Source organism: Ammospiza caudacuta, chromosome 2 (assembly GCF_027887145.1).
Source record: "Ammospiza caudacuta isolate bAmmCau1 chromosome 2, bAmmCau1.pri, whole genome shotgun sequence".
Classification (NCBI taxonomy): domain Eukaryota; kingdom Metazoa; phylum Chordata; class Aves; order Passeriformes; family Passerellidae; genus Ammospiza; species Ammospiza caudacuta.
In genome coordinates this window covers 56,894,875-56,916,012 of record NC_080594.1, presented here as the reverse complement: position 1 = coordinate 56,916,012, position 21,138 = coordinate 56,894,875, and the positions used below count along the sequence as shown (strand labels likewise).

General features: G+C 43.5%; 1 protein-coding gene across 2 annotated transcripts in view; it reads left to right on the top strand.

The window, feature by feature from the left end:
• The first annotated feature begins 6,896 nt into the window (after positions 1 to 6,896).
• Positions 6,897 to 21,138, top strand: part of LOC131570427 (phosphatidylinositol 3,4,5-trisphosphate 3-phosphatase TPTE2-like) — a 27,285-nt gene continuing 13,043 nt past the window's right edge. Inside the window, exons 1-13 of one of the 2 annotated variants that reach the window (XM_058822791.1) lie at positions 6,897 to 6,948; positions 7,393 to 7,472; positions 9,499 to 9,576; positions 11,638 to 11,685; positions 12,395 to 12,553; positions 12,959 to 13,078; positions 15,827 to 15,926; positions 16,733 to 16,796; positions 17,322 to 17,386; positions 17,940 to 18,000; positions 18,249 to 18,330; positions 18,412 to 18,500; positions 21,040 to 21,101. In XM_058822791.1, the coding sequence (XP_058678774.1) occupies positions 7,423 to 7,472; positions 9,499 to 9,576; positions 11,638 to 11,685; positions 12,395 to 12,553; positions 12,959 to 13,078; positions 15,827 to 15,926; positions 16,733 to 16,796; positions 17,322 to 17,386; positions 17,940 to 18,000; positions 18,249 to 18,330; positions 18,412 to 18,500; positions 21,040 to 21,101 (978 nt within the window). In that variant the 5' untranslated portion in view covers positions 6,897 to 6,948; positions 7,393 to 7,422. The remainder of the gene's footprint in view (positions 6,949 to 7,392; positions 7,473 to 9,498; positions 9,577 to 11,637; positions 11,686 to 12,394; positions 12,554 to 12,958; positions 13,079 to 15,826; positions 15,927 to 16,732; positions 16,797 to 17,321; positions 17,387 to 17,939; positions 18,001 to 18,248; positions 18,331 to 18,411; positions 18,501 to 21,039; positions 21,102 to 21,138) is intronic. The other variant, XM_058822795.1, reaches the window with a different exon arrangement.

Below are 21,138 nucleotides of genomic sequence, written 5' to 3'. Positions count from 1 at the left end.
AACATCATTGCAGTAGTGGCATCTCAAAACTCTCCCAAGACCGGTTTCTTGTTGGTTGCTTGTTCTTAAAAGGGGAAAGGCAAGAAATGAGGCAGACTGCTCCAGGCTCCAAAGGAGGTAGAGAGACCTCAGGATTTCACAGCAAGAGTCTGACTCTGCTCTAGGAAAATACAGGGTAGACTGGATCCAGCTCAAAGACAAACAGATTACTTGCAATGAATCCAGGTGCACTATGCATTTGCATTATTTTTATACTTTCCTATCCCATGACACCCTCCATGAACACCCTGCTCTCTGGGAGAGACTGCAGACCAGGCTCCTTTGCAGGCACTGCAGGTGTGGAGGTACTTACCAGGGGTCTGCACACCCTTGATGTTTGAGCTAGCGTACATCTCTGCAGGAATCTAGGCTGCCAGCTTTTTTAAAACAAAGTTAATATATGAGATCTGAAACAAATATTTATTGTATTTTAATCTAACAATAAAGGGTTTCATCAAAAGTAAGCTGAAATGAAAAGACCAGGATGACATCAGCCACCATAGTTTCAACCTGTGAAATAACCGAAACCGGCATTTGCGCATGAAAAGTCTGTGGTTGGTAAGCCAGGAGTAACCACAGAAATCTGTGTACAAAGCAGCAGCAGTGGTGGCAAGCCATGAAACATGCTAGATCTGAATATTTTGATAACGTTCAAAGAGCAAATACATAATTCAGTTTAACTAATGAGTCTGCATGCAGCCTATGAGTATCTAATGGGTTGACACAACAAATGTAATTATTTTGTAAGTTCCTGAGGGCAAGCACAGGTCCCAGCAATCCCATGTCAGGAATAGCTGTACCAAAGGGAATTAATCACAAGACTAGGGGGGGTATGTGGATTCAATGATCTTCTACCTACCTCAGGTCAGAGAACTTCCCTGACCTAATTCACTCCCATTTGAACTGGAACGTCCCTTTGATTTTGCTGCAAAATATTTAGTGCAGAAGAACCAGCCACAAACCTTAGCATGTTCTCCCGCTTTTTAATTACTCACATTGTGCTTTTTTTTTTTTCTTTTTGCCCTGAGTTTGAATCTTCCAAGTCTCATTCTGCAGCCTTTTAATTTCATGAAGCCTTACTCTGAGAAGGGGAAGAGCCCTCTGTGCCAAAAGCCTTTTTCCCTACTAAAGGCTAGGTCCAATCACAGAGGCTGTGTGCTTGCTTCTGGCTGGGAATCCAAACCCCCATTATCTGCTTTGACTGAGGGTGTGTGTGCAGGAAACCCAGCAGGGTCATGGAGTGAGGAGCTGCTTTGGAGATTTTCCTAAGCAGGGCTGAGGAACATGGCACAAGCACAGCACACTTGTGAGCAGGGCACTTGGCTGGCATGGAGAGGAAAAGCAGGAACAAGTTCTGCTCCTGGAGAGATTGCATTCAGGGCAGTTTAATGTAGAACAAGTAGACAGAGGTGAGAAGAGCTGTGGGTGGTGTATGACAGGGTGTGGTGGAGGTGGTCTCACTGGGCATGTTGAGGGGGCTCCAGGAACTGCAGCACTCTGCCTAGATTTGGGAGCCTGATCCACCTAGGCAGGGACAAGCAGCAGAGATATGTGGTCAGGACAGGAGCAGAACTGCAGGTTCTGGAGCGATCTCTGCAGCACAACACAGAAGTGCCACATCAATTTAACTGTCTCAAAGGTTAGGCAACTGCTGAACAAATACCTTTGTAGTCATAAATGTTGATGGTGTGAGTCTGTGTACACCCCTTCTGGGGTACCTTGTCCTTTTTCCAGATCCAGCCCTGTCTGACTGTGGTTAAGTCACTCACATTAAGAGCCATACAAAGAGCACAGACAATATTTCCAAAATCTTTCCTGTTTGTGGATTCAAGGATATCATTCCTTTTGTCACAGAGCTACATGCCACAATCATCTGTCACTGGCTAATCCCTGCTATTGCTCCAGGACTTTTCAGGGTTACCTGACTTCTGTCACTGATGCTCCAAGTGTGACCTGCATGGTGTTACCTGGTGCAGTCAGCATGACTGTGACTCACAACACCTGAGAAGTGAGTCCAGAAATGCCTGCCAGCTTTTTGATATGTGCACACACAGGCCGTGCAGGTGGCAGGGAGTTAGAGGGACTGTAAGCAGACCTAGAATGTTTTAAACACGTGTTGCATGGTCCTTCAGCTACCAAGGGTACCAAACACTGTCCTGAGGTCTTGTGTTCTGAGATTGACAGTGGATGTAAGTTACACTTTACTCAGTGGCAGGCAGTCGTTCTTATTCTATCTGACCACAGTTACAACCTCTGTGTCAGCTGCAAACTTTATCACTCAGGATCTTATCCAGACCATGGTTTAAAACAAAACAACACAACATTAAACAGTGCAAGACAACACCCAATCCCTGCAGAATCTCTCAGGAAAATAATTGCTTAAGGACGGTTTATCTTTTAGTTATTTTAAGACTAGTGTGCTGCATTTACATCTATGTGAAATGGGTTGATTGAACCTTTTTAATCAAAGTTATTTTCTAGCCAGTCAGTTGCTTACAGAAGCAACTAAATATTTTTATTTTAGCAGTAAAACTTGCAATCTTGTTTTAGAAATACAGTGAGCACAATTATTTTCCCTAATCGCCATGTTGGTTTACAATTATTATTAATATAATTATTTTTGCTTCTACTATTAAGCTTATTTAATATTTTATTAGTCTAAACCCTCTTTCTATTCTGCTCCCACTTCTCAGGGAGCAGAGCCAAGATGAAAAGCTATCACCATCAGGTCATCTGGTCTACCTGTTTTTAATACTGGCAGAGAATTAATTTTTTACCCACTTATTTTCATATTTCTGCTATCTCAAGACTTAATAAAAATGTAATATTTTTCTTGCCTGTCTTAAAAGAATCCAATACAGAAGAGCAATACCTACCAATTTAAAAATCTGTCAAGTTAAGAGATTCTGTTTACCACCTTCTCTGTTATTTTTGGAATGCAAAGTATGTCATCACCCCTCTGAGAAATGCGTACTTAATCCTGCTCTTTAGCCAGTATGTAACTGGATTATTTACTAAATATTTAAATCTTTTTTCATTTTTGACAATTCAGCTATTTTACACTGATGGACAATTGTCAGAGGATCAGAACTGGATCCTCAAGGGTTATTGAATATCAGTATCATGACTTAACCAGCAAAATAGAATGAAAAATATTTACAAGTCTTGGATGTAAAAAAACATAACACTTTCAATGCTTCCTTTTTATTTTGTCTTTATGAACCTTGGATCTTGTTCCTATGCTTTTCTCTACCAGCTGAGAGATAGAAATTTAATTTTATTAGTAAAAAGGTAGTGTTTTTATGTTAGTCATCTGAGTCCAGAAGTAAGGGTCTTAAGAAAATAGACCGACCACCAGGAAACTCATGAAACTCATGAAACTCAGTATCACTGGCAATGCAGCATCTATCCATGTGATGAAAACTGGGAAGAGCTGTTCTTCCTTTTGAAGTGCACCTTTAGCTGGCCAGCCCTGGAATTCAGCCCAGGTACCAAAGTGGAAGCCTCCCACCTCCAGCCCCTCCTTTGGCTGCTTTTTGCAGGTTGTCTGGTGAGAAGTCCACTTCAATACCTAAACTGCCTTCACACCTTGATGCCTCCAGAGCCCAGGACAGGGGAAACTGGACTTTTGTATTTCTACACTGCTCTCTGATGTGGGCCTGCCCTCACCACCTCCACCATGAAGGGGCTCCACAGGTGTAAATTCCTGCTGAGAGTAACTCACAGCATCCCCACCCGCTCCACAGGTAAGGACTGTCCTCAGTAACCTGCACTGTAAATGCGTGAGAGAAACATGGTCCCCCATCGTGGTATAACCAAAGATGTTTATTAAAAGTGCACATAACTTCTATCATATTTTCATCACTGCGCTAGAATAGCATGAACCTGGATAGCCAAAAGTATAATTATTAATAAGCTTGCTAACCAGTAATATTCATGCTCAATTCCCTAATAGCAACATCAGACTTTTCTCTCAAAGATAAATGCTTATAGAACAGTCCTTTCTACAAACTACTGTGCACCTGCTACTTGTTACACTTTTACAAACTTTGTTACATCTTTCCTGCCTTGACTGAACAGTCTTCTCTAACTAAATGCTCTTTGTTCTCTCAATTACAAGTTCCCTTTGTTTTATTTCCCTACACTGCACATGTAATTTTTTTTTATAACTTAGAAAAAATTAATTGAATGTTTCTTCTCATCATCAAACTTAGTTTCCATCCTTGTTTAGCTGCTTCTCAAATACATAATTATCTGAGTATACCAATACTTCGCACCAACCTCATGAAGTTTAATAAAGACAAATTTTCAGTCTATGCAGGGGAGGGGTCCTGGTCGATGGCAAGCTGAATCTGAGCCAGCAGTGCCCTGGCAGCCAGGAGGGCCAACCCTGTCCTGGGTGCATCAGGCACAGCAGCACCAGGTGGGCAAGGGAGGGGATTGTCCTGCTCTGCTCTGAGCTGGGGCTGCCTCACCTCGAGTGCTGGGGGCAGTTCTGGGTGCCACAATATAAACAAGACATTAAGCTGTTAGGGAGTGTCCAAAGAAAGGCAATGAGGATGGTGAAGGACCTTGAGGGGAAGCCACATGAGGAGGGGGTGAAGTCACTTGGTGCGCTCAGCCTGGAGGGGACTGAGGGGAGACCACAATGCTGTCTACATGTTCCTCATGAGGGGAAGGGGAGGGGTGGGCACTGATCTCTTCTCTGTCATGTCCAGTGACCGGATCTGAGGGAATGATCTGAAAGTGTCTGAGAAGCTCTAGGTTGGATATTGGAAAATGGTTTTTCACCAAGAGAGTGATTGGGCACTGGACAGGCTCCCAGGGAAGTGGTACTAAGCCTGACAGAACTCAAGAAATGTGTGGGCAACACTCTCAGGATACTTGAAGTGTCAGGAGTGGGACAGCAGTTGGACTTTGATGATCCTTGTGGATCCTTCCAACTCCAGATATTCTGTGATTCTATTTCTGTTACTTGCTACCACTGTCTGTACTAGACATTTATATATTTATACATATGCATATTTGAAGGGAAAACTTTCTCTTCAGTCTAGTGCTCAGAAATGTTCCCTATTCTCAGCATTCACGTTAAGGGTTTTATTTCTCTTGGGCAGGGAGCATCCGGGCAGGCTCCGGCTATCAGTCACCGCATCTCCGCTGCCAAGCCCCAGCAGCCCAGGGAGCAGCGCTAAAAGCTCGCTTTGGGCTCCCTCTGGTGTCGGCCGTCCTGCAGAAAGCCTCCCCAGCGCAAAGCAGCCCCAACCTCAGCAGCGACAGCAGCACTGCTGCACCGCGGGATGCCCAGGTACTGCTCTTCGCTTGCCGGTTGGTAACGAGGTGGCGTGAAGCCTCTGCAGAGCACAGGGTCTCACATCGCATTCGGGAGGCTCCGATCCTGCGAAAACCTAAATGTTCGATGCCGTGTGAAAATCCAAGTGCTCATTAGGATGCTCTGCCCTGGATGATGGCAAGAGCTGCCCCAGGCTGTGGGGACTGGCTGGCCTGCAGCCCTGCCCAAGCTGTCATGCCATGGGAAAGGCACTGAGAAGCATCAAACCACAGCAGCAAAAAAGTTTACAAAAACTGCGAGGCTGGGGCTTGAAAGCGGATGGTGGGGCTGGCTGGGGTCTGGTGGGCTGGGGACAGTGTGACTCCCACACAGAGCTACAGAATCAATTAGAAAATACTTGGAAAGTCTTGGAAAAGGCTTCAGCAATAATCGAGCCAAACCTATGTCTGAACACGCCCATGTCACTTAGACAATGGCACTAAGGTGCCATGTCCAGTCTTGAATGCCTCCAGAGATGGTGAATCCACCCACTCCCTGGGCACTCTCTTCCAATGTCTCCTTCTGTGAAGAGTTTCTTCCTAATGTCCAACCTAAACCTCCCAGCTTCAGAGTGTATCTTCTTCTCCTGTCCCTATTTACTTGGGAGAAGGGGCTGAACCCCACCTGGCTCCACTCTCCTTTAAGGCAGTCTGAGAGCGATATCTCCCCTGAGCTCCTCTTCTTCTGGCTAAATAACCTCAGGTGCACCTTGTAGCACTTGTGCTCCAGATCCATCACCACCTCTGCTGCCTTCTCTGGACACACTCCAGCACCTCAGTGTCTTCTCTGAATTTAGGGGCTCAGAATTGGACACACAACACTGGTGAGGTGTGGCCTCACTAGTGCTGAACTCACTGCCCTGGTCCTGCTGGCCACGCTATTGCTGCTACAGGCCAGGATGCCATTGGCCTTCTTGGCCACCTGGGCACACTCTGGCTCACGTCCAGCCGCTACCATCCAGCACTCCCAGGTCCTTTTCTGCCCGGCAGCTTTCCAGCCCCTCTGCCCCCGGCCTGCAGCGCTGCCTGGGCTGGTTGTGACCCAAGCGCAGGACCTGGAATTGGCCGTGTTGCACCTCACGCTGTTGGGTCTCAGCCCATCGCTCCAGCCTGCCCAGATGCCTCGGCAGGCCCTTCCCACCCTGCAGCAGACGGGCACCCCGACCCAGCCCGGTATGGCGCACGAACGCCCCTCCGGGGGCACGGGGAGCCCCGCTGCCCGCCCGCGGCCTGTGCGGGCAGTGCGGGCGGTGCGGGGCGGCGCGGGCCGCCGGGGCCGTTATCATGGCAGCGGGCGGGTCCGCCGAGCCCAGCCCGGACCGGCCCGGCCCGGCCCAGGGGCAGCTGGACAACGCCGCCGAGCCCCTTGTCCGCACCCCGGGGGCCGTGAGGCGCGTTCGAACTCCGCGCTACAGCTCGGTGGGTGAGACGGGCTGGCGGCGCGGCGCGGAGGCGGGCGGGAGGGAGGGCCGGCCGGGATACAGCCCTCAGGAAGTTTAACCCAACTTTCCGCTGAGTCCGCGGGGCGCCGGGGGCGGTGTCCAGGCTCGGCTTGGAGCCCGGCGGCCGCGCCGAGGTGAGGTAGGGGGAGGGCTCGGGGGGCTCTGTGCCAGCGGGGTGCAGCGGGAGCGAGTGCGGGCCTCCCGTGCGGGCAGCTGGCGTGCGGCGGGAGGCGGCGCCCGGAGCGGCTCCTGCGGCTCAGCCCGCGCCCGCAGCTCCCCCGAGGTGCCGGCTGGGGCTCCTCTGCGCTTCAGAGCTTGAAGCAGGGCGAAATGCCTCATCGTGAGGTACAGATGCTGTTATCGCTGTGGTATGTTTGGTGTAGTCAAAAGCCCTTCATCAGAGGGCTGAATGCCTTGACTCTCACCAGTGTTACAGCTGAAAGATTGAGCTTTGTCAACCATAGGGGGGAATAGTGGAAAATGAAGCAGTAGCCTGGCTGTTGGGACTGTGAGGCTACTATAGAATGATGCTATTCACAGTTTCTTGTACAGTCTCACTTCAACTCGGTGCGCTTCTCTTCAGGTCAGCAGAACAACAACAACAGCAAGCAAAATGACAGCTGTGAGGTATGAACAAGGGATCCAGCCAAGAGAATCAACTGGGTGAGTGAAATTAACTGTGCCAGCAAGGGGGTTTGGGATTGAATATGTGCTGTGTCTTTAAGTCCTTAGTGCTTAAAATACAACAAAGGGAATAATGATGGAGTGTCTGAATGTTATATAGCATAGTCTTTTTATCTCCCCTCTGCCACCAGTGCTGTTGTCTGAGAGGAGAGGTATCTTTGGGAGAAACACGCTGTTTTGATTCACGTCTTGTAAGTAGTTAGTAAGTGATTAATGAGTACAAGGTGTCCATCCCTGATATAATAAGTCCATGGTATTAATGTGTGTTCTCTTTTAGCATCCAGACTGTCAAGAGACTTACAAGAGTGTCAAGGTCTCTTGTAGAGCAAGGCTTTTTCTGTTCTTGCTTTAAAAGCCTCAAATCTGAGGTTGTGCTTGTGCTCTGTATGGAGTGTATGTGTGAAGGAAACAATTTCTTCTAATATGTCCTCCTTTTACTCTGTTCCACCCCCATAGTCAAAGCCTAATTGTAATAGCTTATGGCTGAACACTTGTTCTGTCTTGGGCAACAAGTAGATGTAGAATGATCAGCAAAACAAACTCCCTCTGAGGAAAGCATTATCTAGAACTGAATTTTTGTGTGGGAGCACTATGGAAACAGTGTACTTGGGCTTCTGTTTTATCTTTGTGTTAAGGATTGTCTTCCTAACTGAAAACACTTTTGTTTCTCATTCTTTTTGTGGCATATTTTAATTACAGTAGAGGATAAGAAGGTAGCATTTGGTGCACATCATGTGTCTGCAAGTACAAGCAAGTGACCTGCAGCAAAATTGCTGCAGCAGTAGCGGGCTTTAATAAGTGAAACATTTCTGCTGTTCAGTAAGTGTAAACACCCAAGTGAATATTCTGTAAGAATAGCTGGGAAGCAAACCTGAATGCCTGTCCATCACTAAAGCTTTTCTTCAGCTCTAGGAACAAAATGAGGCAGGTTTCACTGGAAACACTGGAGCTAGGAAATGAGGCTTGAATGTTAAAATTGCTACATCAGAATAATTCTTCTGCTGAGCCTGGTACTGAGTGCAGATGGTGGAGCATCAGTACTGGCTCCTGAAACTAGGAACTAGGAATGATGCTAGGAGAAGCATCATTAAACTTCTTGCTTAAAAGGTGGTGAGCCCAGACTGCAGCAGCAGTGCTGGTGCATGGGTCTGTTGCGGAGGATGAAGAATATTTGAATCCTCAAAATTATTACACTAATGCCTCAAACATGCTAGGCTGCCTCAGAACAGAATGGAAACATCAATTTTGAATGTGTGTGTGTAGCTGTTCCTGCCCATGAAGCTGTGAAACCAGAGTCAGGGCCTCAGCAAACACTGTGGCTGTGCTATTATGCATCACAGTATTTCTGTGGAGAAGACTGAAATAAAGACTCCTGGATTTTGATGCTACACTTTTTCTCTGAAATTGTCATGTGGCCTTCAAAAAAACCAAAAACTTGATCTGAAGAGACACTTTTAAGGAAGTTATGGCAAGCAGCCACTACCCAAAAAACTGCTGTTCTAGCACTAGCTCAGCTGCTGCTCTGGTCTTCCAGTTTCCGGTCTGGTATCCTGCTCTGTGCAAAAACATCTCTATGGTATGGCTTTTCCTGGTGAAAGCATTAATTCTCTGTACAAGAAGGTCACTGTAACAGTATTAATGTCACTTGGACTCTCTGAAGCCATTTTGCATATGCATATTTCTGGCCCGAACTGTTGAGTCCTTAGCAGTGGATGCCCTGCTTCAAAGCCCTTTATCCTACTGCTGAACTCATCTGTCTCTTTTTGGGGGGGAAAAGGGGAAAACATTTGAGAAAGGATCTGCTAATAGGAAATAGATCAGCATAACCAAGGGGTTCAGCTGTGTCAACATGGGGGAAGTCTTTCTTCCCCTGGTGCTGGGCCTGTGCTCTGGCTCAGGCTGCTGTTCACTTGACAGTTAATTCTTTTTTTTGGAACAACAAATCTTAGCAATGTACAGAGTTGACACCTCTATCAGTGTGTGACTTGTATTATTTCTTTGCCAGCTCTGCAACAACTGAAGAGGCCACAGTAAAGATTGATAACGGTCGTGATGAGAGTAATGAACCAGACAGCTGTTCCAAGTAAGCTAATGATAGATCAGTTTCTTTGCTTACCCCCAGAAGTGGAATCTGATGAGCCAAAATAAGAAGGCAGGTGGCTTGTTGAAGTAGAGATAAGCCCAGTAAAATGCTTAATATTGACATTTCTTCTAGTACATAGTGAAGACAAATAAATTGTGGAAGCCTCTTTATCCCTCTAGAGATAAAAGTCCAACCCAAGAACACAAGTCCATCATATTATGGAGAATGGGTAGTCCACACCACATTGATTAAATTTTCCCAAAGGAATGAGTTTGTGGGAGCACAGAAGAACAGGTGCTGGTGAGACAATGAGGTGAATGAGAACCTGAGCATGAGAATAAGCATTGTGGCGCACATCAAGACTAAGTTGTCTGAACCTGCTAGTAGTTATCTCTGTTCTTGAAACAGTTATTTCCTGACAGTGTTTACCTCACATTACTCTTACAGCAAACTTAGTCAAGTCAGTGGCAAGTGCTGCAGCTCAAGAACAGTAAGCCTAAGCCTGTTATTTCAGTTATTCTATGTGAGAACATGTTTTTCTAGATTTCAGAATTTACAAATGTATTTTACTGAAGCTCTAAGCTAATTATGTAATCAAATGTGCCATGTTTCCTTCACCTAAGATGTTGGCAGGCCAAATTGGAGTGGTGTGTGTGTATGTTTTGGTCTCAAGTGTACCTAGTTAGAGGTACTTGTCCACAGACTGTGGAAGTTGAAGTCTTGGTGTCCCCACTACAGTTGTAGGTTTGACTGGACAGACATAGACCAGCAAACCATTAGTGTCATTATTGCAATGTTTCCTTAGATATTTTTTCATTCATTTTCCTGGCATTAATAAATAGCCGGAAAACCCTTCTATATGTTAAGCTGCCTTCAAGACAAGACATGTCATTACATACTTGACTTCTGTAGGAATAGTGAGTACTATAACCCACGTGTCTACCTCCAGCTTAAGAATGCAAATGTTTGCTGGTTAGACCTTGTACCTTAGTTTAGAGTAGAACCTAATAATGAAAAATGTGGGTTAATTCAGTAACCTCAGCAAGATGCTACCTCAGCACTTCAAAGGTACCTAGCCTTGTCTTAAACTGAGTTATTGAAGTGCACCAAATCTATCAGTACTTTTTGTCAGTATGTTAGAACTAACGGAAGTCCTGCTGTTAGTGATATGCTTGTAAAAAGGTGTTTTCTTCTAAGTGTCTAAGAAAAGACTTGATGCTTACAGTAGTTATCTTGGGATTGCTTAACAGACTGGCAGTCTGTTTTTTCACTCTCAGCACTTGAGTTTTGCAGGTTCTACACCAAGAACTTCTACCTTAGTTCTTGGTGTAATCTAAAGAGGCTTCAAGCCAGAAAGAGTTACATAAAAGCTTTGTTCTAAACCAAAGGGCTTAAAGCATACCAAAGAGGCAACAAAATCTACTGTAATTGGGAACAAGAGCTGTGACCTTGCCAGGACTGAAGATAATTCTCACAACTGGAAGAACTTGGCTTCAGAAACACTTTTTCTTAGAAGATTATTTGGATTTTCAATCTGAAAGCCAAACTGATGTTTCTTTTTTAAAGTAGAAGTGGGATTTCTGTTCCTCTTTTCCAAAGGCATGGGAGCCGTTAACAAGTGCAGCTCTTTTCAGGCCTGGGAAAAAAATGGTCTGATACAATAAGCTAATATATGGAACAAAATAAATTAAGAGATGTTTGTATTCCAATCTTCCTTTTGACCAATATAAACCCACTTCTTACAGCTTACTAAGCCAGAGTTCAAGTGTCACTGGAATTGTGACACAGAATAATGTTAGAAATAAGTACATACTGCTGTATTTCTAGGGTCTGGAAGCTGATCAATACTTTTTCTAACAAGTGATCAAAGTACTGTTTTCAAGTACTCTCTTAACCTATACACTTCATGAATGCAACTGAGTAATGGCATTTTAGAGAAGTTACTACTGTGCAGAATACTAAAACTAAAGGAATGTGAACAAAAGAATGTAACAGTGCACTTTTGGCTGATGTCTGTAGCACAATGTCACTTGTCTTGATGTCAGTTCTCTTCTCTTGCAGTGCAACTAGAAGAAAAATTGCCCCGTTTGTGATGTCATTCGGATTCAGGTAAAAGCTTGAGCTTGTAATGATGTGGGAAAGGTAAAAATAGTCCTCATTTCTGGAGTAAGAACTTAAAAACCCATAAACATCAGTAACTCCAGCTTGCTTTGTCTGAAAGTACTGAATCCTTTGTCACCCCCAGGAAAGGTAACTTGAGAAAAGTACTGGAATTTAAAAATTAGATTTAAACAGATATGACTACATTCTCCAAGAAGAGCTGAAAGTCAGAACTGTAAATGTCATTGTCTTGGATAAAACCTCTTTAATGGCTTATTCTTGGTGGCAGCCTTTGAACAAACAGTTGGTCAGTTGTGTGTAGTCTAGGTGCTGGGACAAGGCAAGCCATTAAAGACAGGTATTTTTAAGGGACTGTATTAAGTCATGAGAGGGAGGGAAGCTGAGTAAGGTGAAAGCAGAAATGATACTTGTATGCCTTAAATCATTCAGGTTTGCACTGCTTCTAGGTAGCTGTGAAAGCATAAACTAATAACTACAGCTGTGTCTGAGATAAATGTATGGTTCCACAGAGATGGTGGCCTCTGTGCATATTACTTAAAAATGCAGTTGGAAACCTTCAGCTTCTAATTAAGCAGGCTTCAATCTATGTAAGAGATTACATTCTTGCTGGAACATCTTAGAAATCAGGGTTTGTGCTGTTCAGTTGATAAGTGTTCATTCCTACCTCTCAAACTTCCTTGTATTTTTCTCTTTGCAGAGTATTTGGAGTTGTACTTATCATTGTGGACATTATAGTTGTGATCCTGGATCTGGCTATTAGTGAGGGGAAGAAGGGTACAGAGATTCCTGAAGGTGTTTCCCTGGCAATAGCACTCTTCTTTCTCATCGATGTTCTCCTGAGGGTGTTTGTTGAAGGGTAAGACATAGGCAAAAGTTAAGTCCATGTGGCAAATCCTCAAGCTAGGAAGGAAGCAAAACTTCAAGCTTGAACTATGAACGTGGTGTCCTGTAAGCTGATTGTCTGGCTATAGATAATAGCCACGTCTTGGCTGTGTATGTTGGTGGCTACCCTTCTATAGAACAACCTTTAAGTATTTTCAGTATAAGTGAGCATCTGGGAACTACACAGCTTTGCCATAACTTGTGTGTAAATCAGGGCTGAGATTGCTTCCTTAGTGAGACTTCAGTGCTTAGTGTTAAGAAAAAATGCTGGAGAGCTTGTCTCGAGTAGTAGCTCTGCATAGATTGTTCTCTTCTTGGAGATATATTTCAGTTGTTGCTGCCTATATTGGCATCTGTCTAAAACTATCCTTGGTTTCAGCTTCAGGAACTATTTCCAGTCCAAACTGAATATTTTGGATGCATGTATAGTGGTGGGCACCCTGTTAATTAATTTGACATACTGCTTCTTAGATGTTGATGCAGCAAAGGAGATACCAAGGTAAGAGTGGTATGGCAGCTGGTAAGTGTGAGCTCTTATCTTGATAATCTTCTAAGAATTTTCTTGGGCACCTTTAAGCCAGATTTGTACATTTGAGATAACAGATGAGACTGTGATAGTTTGTCATGGTGCAGACCAATGAAGGATAGACATGCAGCTTTGGTCTGTGGTTGTGTTGTAGGCTGTCCCTGCCTCAAAGGCAGAGGGGATCTGAACATACTAGTTGAGGTAACTAGAAGTGGGGCCATCAAATGCTCTGACTCAAGCACTTTTTGGGGAAAGGTGTGCTGTAGCCTTAAGAGAGGAGGGTCTGAAGAAGGCAGAAAGAGTTGCATTATTGTAGCAAATGGAAGGGACAGCAAAGGGAGGATCTCTGTCTAAAGGATTTTGCAATAGAAAGAGTTGCCAAACTGTCTTGTTTCCTTTGCTTTGCTTTCCCAAAAGCCTCATGGTAATATAATGCTGGATTTTTCAGCCATGCTCTGAGGAGAGGAGACATGCTGTTTATGTGCATAAGCTACTTCAAGTCCTATTTCCTTCTGATTTCTGTATCTTGATCAGATGATAACCTGTAAGATGAATCTATTCCTGATGGAGACAGAACTACAACTTTAAGATGAGTTTATCTGCACTAGATTTGACTTAGAGAAACTTTCTTACATCAACCAGGGAAAAGTTGAGGTCTTTTAAAAAAAAAAAGTCACCTCTTGCCCCAAATTCAGCTGACTAATGGGCATAAGTAGGGAACATTTCTTCTGGAACATTATTCCAAAAGGAAAGAAAAAATTTAGTTATTGAAGAATCTAGAATTGGACAAATATCTGTAAGTAATAGTTTTCTATTAAAGTGCTTGCTAAACTTGGATATCAAGAAGTAAAACTGTCAAAGGAGTGGCTTTTGCAGCCTAGTTTCCTCTTAGGTTGTCTTAAACAGTCATTGGAGGTTTTAATTATTACTTTCCATTTCTATGGCCACGTTTTTCTAAAACAGCTTTCATCTTATAGCAGCACCCAGATAAAGGAGGGGAAAAGAGCAGTGTGACAGGTTTATCTGCATTCTTATCTCTACTAGGCTATGCTAGTAGTAGGCCTGATCCTACACTGACTGTAGATCTGTGTGTGCAAGTTCTTTGTATTCTGACTTGCTGAAGTTTATGGGAATCTAGAATAGGTTTTTGGCTCACATGAAGAGTACTTCACACTGCTGCTCTCAGAAGACACTCAGCTGGGGCATACCATCTTACCCATTCAATTTTTGAGGCCCTCTGTAAGGCTTCCCTTGTTAAAAGGCTCTAAAATGATGTTCTGACCAAAATATTGCTACCTGACTTTAGATGATACCTCAGGTTTGACCAAATCCCAAATCTTTGGATGGTGTTCATCCCACCTAACACAGCAGTAGTGTCAACAAAATCCAATTAATTCTCAGCAGCCTTACTGGGGTTTATCACTTTTCTTTCCTGAGTCCTTCATCAAGAAGCAAACAGTAATCCTAAAGCATCTGATATATCTCAGAAGAATTAGAATTTGAGCAGCTTTTTTGTGGATAAGAGCTTATATACAAATGAAATTTCAATGACAGACCATAATGTGCCCTGATGGAGGAATATGGTTTCTCTTTATAATCTAGTCTAGCTGGGTGTGTGTAGGGGTCAGTTAACTGTTTTCTTGAAGTCTGACCTATAAAAGGACTTTGAGGAATGAGAGCTGGATATCAGTCTGGGAGCTAATGCTTAACAGGCTGACTTCCTTAAGGGCCTTTCATCTTGAAGAGTTGCTTCTCAGAGTTGTGGGGAGAGGGGTTGTGGAGGTTTCACCCCAGTTTTGGTTCATCTCATTTGCTGCTAGCTCCAAGGAAATTCTGTTTTGAAAACTGGAGGGTGATAGTGAATTTGGAAGAAGCTCAGGGAAAAACCGAAACTTTCCTCCAGGTATCCAGGACAACCTTACCTTGCTGACTTAAAGCTCCGTATCAGTGGGGGGCAGACTGTGAGCAAAACTGGAGTTTTGTCTCCCTTACTGTTGGTATTCACCAGCATTTTTACACAAATGTATCAAAACCTAGAATGTGTGTGTGCTGCCTAAAATGTATGCTCACTTACCTCCTTAAGGAATGAATTGAATGTTAGTTTGCCCTGAACCAGGACAAACCCCCTAGGAGTGTGGGAAAGCAGCTGCTCCTGTTCAGTTGTTTTGATAGAACTGCTCACCTAAGCTTCTTTCCTGCTTCAAAGTTCAACAATAGTTCAAAGTTCCTCAAACCAAACCAAGTGTTCAGCTTGCTGAATGATTAAACACAGGATATATACTGATTGGTTCTCAGGTTTCTTAATCAAGTCATGATGTACTTAGCCTGTCTAGCCTATTTTTAGTTATTTTTCAGGTGGCTACATATGCTTTAGTGGGGCTGCATACACTTTAATATGTAGTTAAGAATAAGCTTCAAGGAACAAAAACTTGGTGATAATAACATGGGTAATGTTAATGGAATTTGTTGCTTTCTAGCCAGAGGTGCCGGTGGAAGTAGGGGATTTCCTAGTTCTGCTAGCTGTTGAGAACATGTACTTGCAAAAAACCCTTAACAATAAACCCATTCTATTGTATTTGTTCCAAAATCAGCCTGAGATGTCCTAGTTCAACATATGAAACAAAGTTTTAAACTTTCCCTGAAACAGCTTTTAAACAGCTTCAATCTCTGCCTGTAAGTTTATTTGTGTCCATTTTCTTCCATGCTGAATCTGTCCTCTAGAATGGTTATTTTCCTCCGAATCCTGAGAATTGTCATCTTGATAAGAATATTTCGTCTGGCTTCGCAAAAGAAGCAACTTGAAAAGGTGACCAGGAGAATGGTAAGTTGGCCTCTTAGCATATCTAGGCTACTTAATAGTAGTTTCCAGCTCTTTGTTCAGGCAGCATCAGTGGTAAGTAGCAAGACTGACCATGGCCTATTGGTCTGCTATTGCTGGTGTTGCCCAAGCAGCACATCTGTTCCATGTCCCTGACAGGGCTCTGGAGCTTTGCCCCCAGCCTCAGCAAAGCCTTGTCATTCTTGGCTTTGTTCAAGTAAGCAGCAACTTGACCTGGCATGTCAAAGTGATTGCAACACCCTGTGCGTCTAAACTGACAGTTTCTAGCTTGTGTGGCACATAGACTCTTTTCCCTCACATGGGGGAAGGTATGAGTTTTAATGTGTCTGATGCTTTATTTTGAGTACAAACAAAGCAATCTAGCTGAAGCCCTATCCACTGTCAATGCCTCTTATTTTCATCAGGGGCATTGAAGTTGTGCTTTAAGCTTCAGGTATGTCATATTGTTTAGGAAGAAGCAACCCTTAACTTTATTCTTTTTCCCCCAGATTTCAAACAGTCAAATAACAATGACAGATTCCTGCTGCAGTATTCACAGAATCTGCAGTGGTCTTTTTACTAGAATAAATTTTGGTATTTAAGGGTAAAAATTCTATACAGAGCTTCTACCTAGAAGTTAATACAAGGAATTTGCCCTTGGATAATGCTGTAGTGAAGTGAGGTTCTGCTACTCAAGCTTAACTGGAGAGTCTACATGGTTGAATTTTCCTAGTAACAGGCAAAAATTGATGATCATTGGTATTCTTGTGGAAGATTAACTCTTTTTCTTTTTTTCTTTTTTTTGTCAGGTCTCTGAAAACAAAAGACGTTATATGAAAGATGGCTTTGATCTGGATCTCACTTATATTACTGGTTTGTAGAAACAAATGTCACTTTGCAGCATGTTATGTCCTGTAAAGGCTTGTTTTACAGTTAATAAGAGCTTATCATGAATTACAGACAATGTTTTAGACTCATGAAATTTAAGTATGAAGTCAAACCAGGCCTACTCCTTTTCTGTGGGATTTTGAAATATGGATTCCTGACTAACACTATTCTCCAGAATTATCCTTCTGGGAGAGTTGTACATACTGTATGTAATGATAGAAATTTATCCTAGTTCCCTAGGCCTAGGGAGCCAGTGTTGGGAAACTACTTACAGTATTTTTGCTTCTGATTCTATGGAGACTGACACTTGATGGTGGCTGATGCTTTGGGAAGCATTATTTGTCTTGCTCTAGCTATGCTAAATGTAGAGGAAAGCCTACCAGAAATGGGTAGATTGTTCTTATAATTAGGGTAAGAATGAGAAATTTCATAAGGATGTTTCTCAGTCATGTAGTTCTTATGTGCAGGGGGGCTTCCTGCTGTTACTTGTGATTGCTGTCTTCTCAACAGATCGAATTATTGCAATGTCATTTCCATCTTCTGGGAAGCAGTCTTTCTACAGGAATCCCATAAAGGTAAAAATCTTACCTACCAAATTCTGAAACCTGTTTCTTTTATAGGTTCCTACTAATTTACATGTGGCCTAGATTATGTCAGTCCTAGTTTTGCTGCCTTTGCTGGTTGGAATGACTGGTGATCTGCACTGTGCTGCACTGCTTATGTTGTAGTGTCTCAGCTAAACCTAGTGGTTTTCTCTCACTGGGGACACACCAGTGCATTGATGCTCCTGTTCTTTGGGAATGTTTTGAAGAATGAAGGTAGTTCTGCCCCAGGCTAGTAATGGTGATACGATCTATTCACCTAAATAAAGTTGCTTTAAAGGTCTGTATACATAATGTCCTTTTCAGAGCTCTGCTTCCTGGTATTGTAGAAACATATATAGGGCCAGGAAGATAGCTGCAGGAGTACTTGTATTCCAGATGAGAATGAGCTACCAGGCTGGAAAGGCCTGCTTTCCAAGTGCTGTTCATGAATGCAGTTGTTGATCCCCGCTGGGGGGTGGGGGGTTGAGGTGGCAGTGGAAATAACAAGTAGAGCACTAACTACTCTAAACTCATTATTGCTTAGGAAGTTGCAAGATTTTTGGACACCAAACATCCAGGCCACTATAAAGTCTATAATCTCTGCAGTAAGTATGTTTAGCTGCTGACTATATTTGAGATAAAATTTAATGTATAAGTGAAAAGTATGAAACCAGAAGCTAAGCATGCATGGCCTTAGCCAAGTTACCTCTGGTTTTTTTCATTCTAATGTCTGTTAACACTACTGTATTTTAGACACTAGTACATGCTCAGACCAGCCCTTTTGTATTACAAACTACTTTCTTTGTTACAATCCTTCTCCCTTCCTGGCATAACTTCAGGTCTTTCCCTATAGGTGAACAAGGCTACGACCCCAAGTACTTTCACTACAGGGTGGAAAGGATCTTCATTGATGACCACAATGTCCCAGCACTACAGTGAGTCTTGTAAGAAATACATACCCTGTAAGAGTTCTATGTAGGCATTTGCCTTGATCCACTAACTTTGCTCTTATTTAGGGACATGCTGAAATTCACTGCCAGTGTCCGTGAATGGATGAGTCAGGATGAGAAGAATGTTATAGCAATTCACTGTAAAGGGGGCAAAGGTAGGATGCAATCTGTGTATGCTACAAATCATGCTTCTTTGTTATTGTAGCTTCTTTGATTAAAGTTTGGCCTTAAACCATACTATAAGATGGGTTTACGATGTAATGTGACAAATACTGAGGACACTCTGATGACTAGCATGACTACAATACTCTGTTTAGTATTAAACAACCTCAGTTTTAGGTAGTCTAAACTGGTTCTTAGTCTAAGCTGTTAATATGTCTCCTAATGTTCTAAGTGTTCTTCAATAACTTTTTGGTGTTCTGGCAGCTGAATTTTATATGCTTCATTTTATATGCCCCACGAGAGACTGGGGATAGGGAAGCTACAGAAATTGCTACTATTAAAAGTGTTAGGCTGTTGCTTTGGCTTCTGGTAGCCAGTCACCCATGCTGAATATTGTGCACTGTAACGTGGCTCAAACTATCCATTATTTAGGTTGGAAAAAGGCATTTAAGATCAAGTCCAACTATTAATCCAGTACTACCAGATGTACCACTAAACTCTATCTCTCAGTGCCACATCTGCACATCTCCAGGAATACCTCTGGGAGTGGTGATTTGGCCACTTTCCAGGGCAGCCTGTTCCAGTCCTTGATGACCCTGTTGGAGAAGAAATTTTTCTTAATATCCAATCTAAATCTTCTCTGGGACAACCTGAGGCCATTTCCTCTCCTCCTATTACTTGTTACTTGATGGAAGAGATCAGCCCCACTTCACTATGACCTTTACAGTGAAAAGGTCTCCTCTGAGCCTCCTTTTCTCTATGCTAAACACTCTCAGCTCTCTCGACTGCTTCTTGAAGTCTTGTGCTCCAGACCCTTCCCCAGCTCTGTTGCCCTTCTCTGGACACATTCTAGCATCTCAATGTCTTTCTTGCTGTGAGGGGCCCAAAACTTAATGCAGGATTCAAGGTACAACCTCTCCAGTGACAAGCATAGAGGGACAATCACTGTCTTGGTCCCGCTGGCCAGAATATTGCTGATACAGCCCAGTATGCCATTGGCCTTCCTGGCCACCTGGGCACACTGATTCATGTTCAGCTGCTGTCAACCATCACTCTCAAGTCTTTTTCCAGTGGGCTTCTTTTCGGCCAATATTCCCTGAGCACTCTGTGGGGTTGTTGTGACCCAAGTGCAGGTCCCAGCCCTTCACTTTATTGAACCTCATACAATTGGCCTTGGTCCATTGATCCAGCCTGTCCCTGCCCTCCAGCAGATCAACACTCCCACTCAACTTGGTGCCTTCTTCAAACTGACTGAGGATGCACTCAGTTCCCTTGTCCAGATTGTTGGTAAAGACATTAAACTGGCCTCCATCCTGTGCCCTGGGATCACCACTAGTGACCAGCTGTCACCTGGATGTACCTGCATCCACCTCAATTCTCTGGGCCTGGCCTCCAGGCAGGTCTTTACCCAGTAGACAGTGCACCTGTCCAAGCCACAAGCAGCCAGTTTCTCCAGGACAATGCTCTGGGAAATGGTGTCAAAGGCTTTACTAAAGCCCAAGCAGACAACATCCACAGCCTTTCCCTCATCCATTAAAGTGGGTCACCATCTCACTGAAGGAGTTCTTGTTGATCAAGCCAGACCTGCCCTTCATAAATCCATGTTGGCTGGGCCTGATCCCTGGTTGTGCTGTGTTTGTTGTGTGATACCACTCAAGATGGTCTGCTCCATAACATTACCTCTCTAGAATGTTCCAGATACTGCTGGATCTTAAATCAAGATACACATGATATTAGGTGATAGAGTACACTGAAGTTTTATGGAAACAAGAATAGTGAAAGCTACCAAACATATGAGCTAACCTGCAGGTGCTACCTGAACCAGCAGTGGTGTGGGAGCTGCTGAAATGCATAAATATCTGCAAGTAAGCCAAATTTCCCTGCAAATATCTGCCACACCTTTAGCCACCTGCTGTTACTACTGCAGCAAATACTTGGCTTAAAGTAGGTGGTTACTTAACATTAAATAGTTGCCCCCAGGTGGAGCTCTGTCTTAAAAGGTTTTGCAAAACTGAATGTTGAAATTACCTGCCAGTTAAAACCAGCTTGAAGAACAAGTGTGGGGAGGGCAACTTCACCTCTGAGATTTTTAAATAAAGAACCAAAACTATATTGGCATCTTCCGTGCTAGCAGACTTGATGGCTTCTTAGTAGGGGTGCCGGGAAAACAGTTGGGGCAGAGAAACAGCTCTTGACACTTACAGCATTACACTTACAACTATAAACACTTTAAAGTTTCAGTTTATAGCCTCATTTAGTAGAGCTTGACTATTTCCTGCTGGAGTATGCAGATACTGACCAGCTGCCTAAGTGTCTCTAGTAATGAAAATGTGGGGACAAGGAACAAGTTGATGCCATAAACAATACTACACACTGTGGTATCTTGTCTTTAACTCATTCTTCTCAGAAGTACTTGACTACTTGTTTGTCACTTATAACTCTTGAAATAGATAACAGGAGATGACTTCACAAAAATAATCCCAAATACCTTTGAACTGCTCTAATTTAACTTGCACTGTATGTCTAATACAGGCAGGACTGGAACAATGGTCTGTACTTGGCTCATAGACAGTGACCAGTTTGAGAGTGCAAAGGTAAAATCTGCTGGGTTTTTTTTTTATTTGTTTAGTA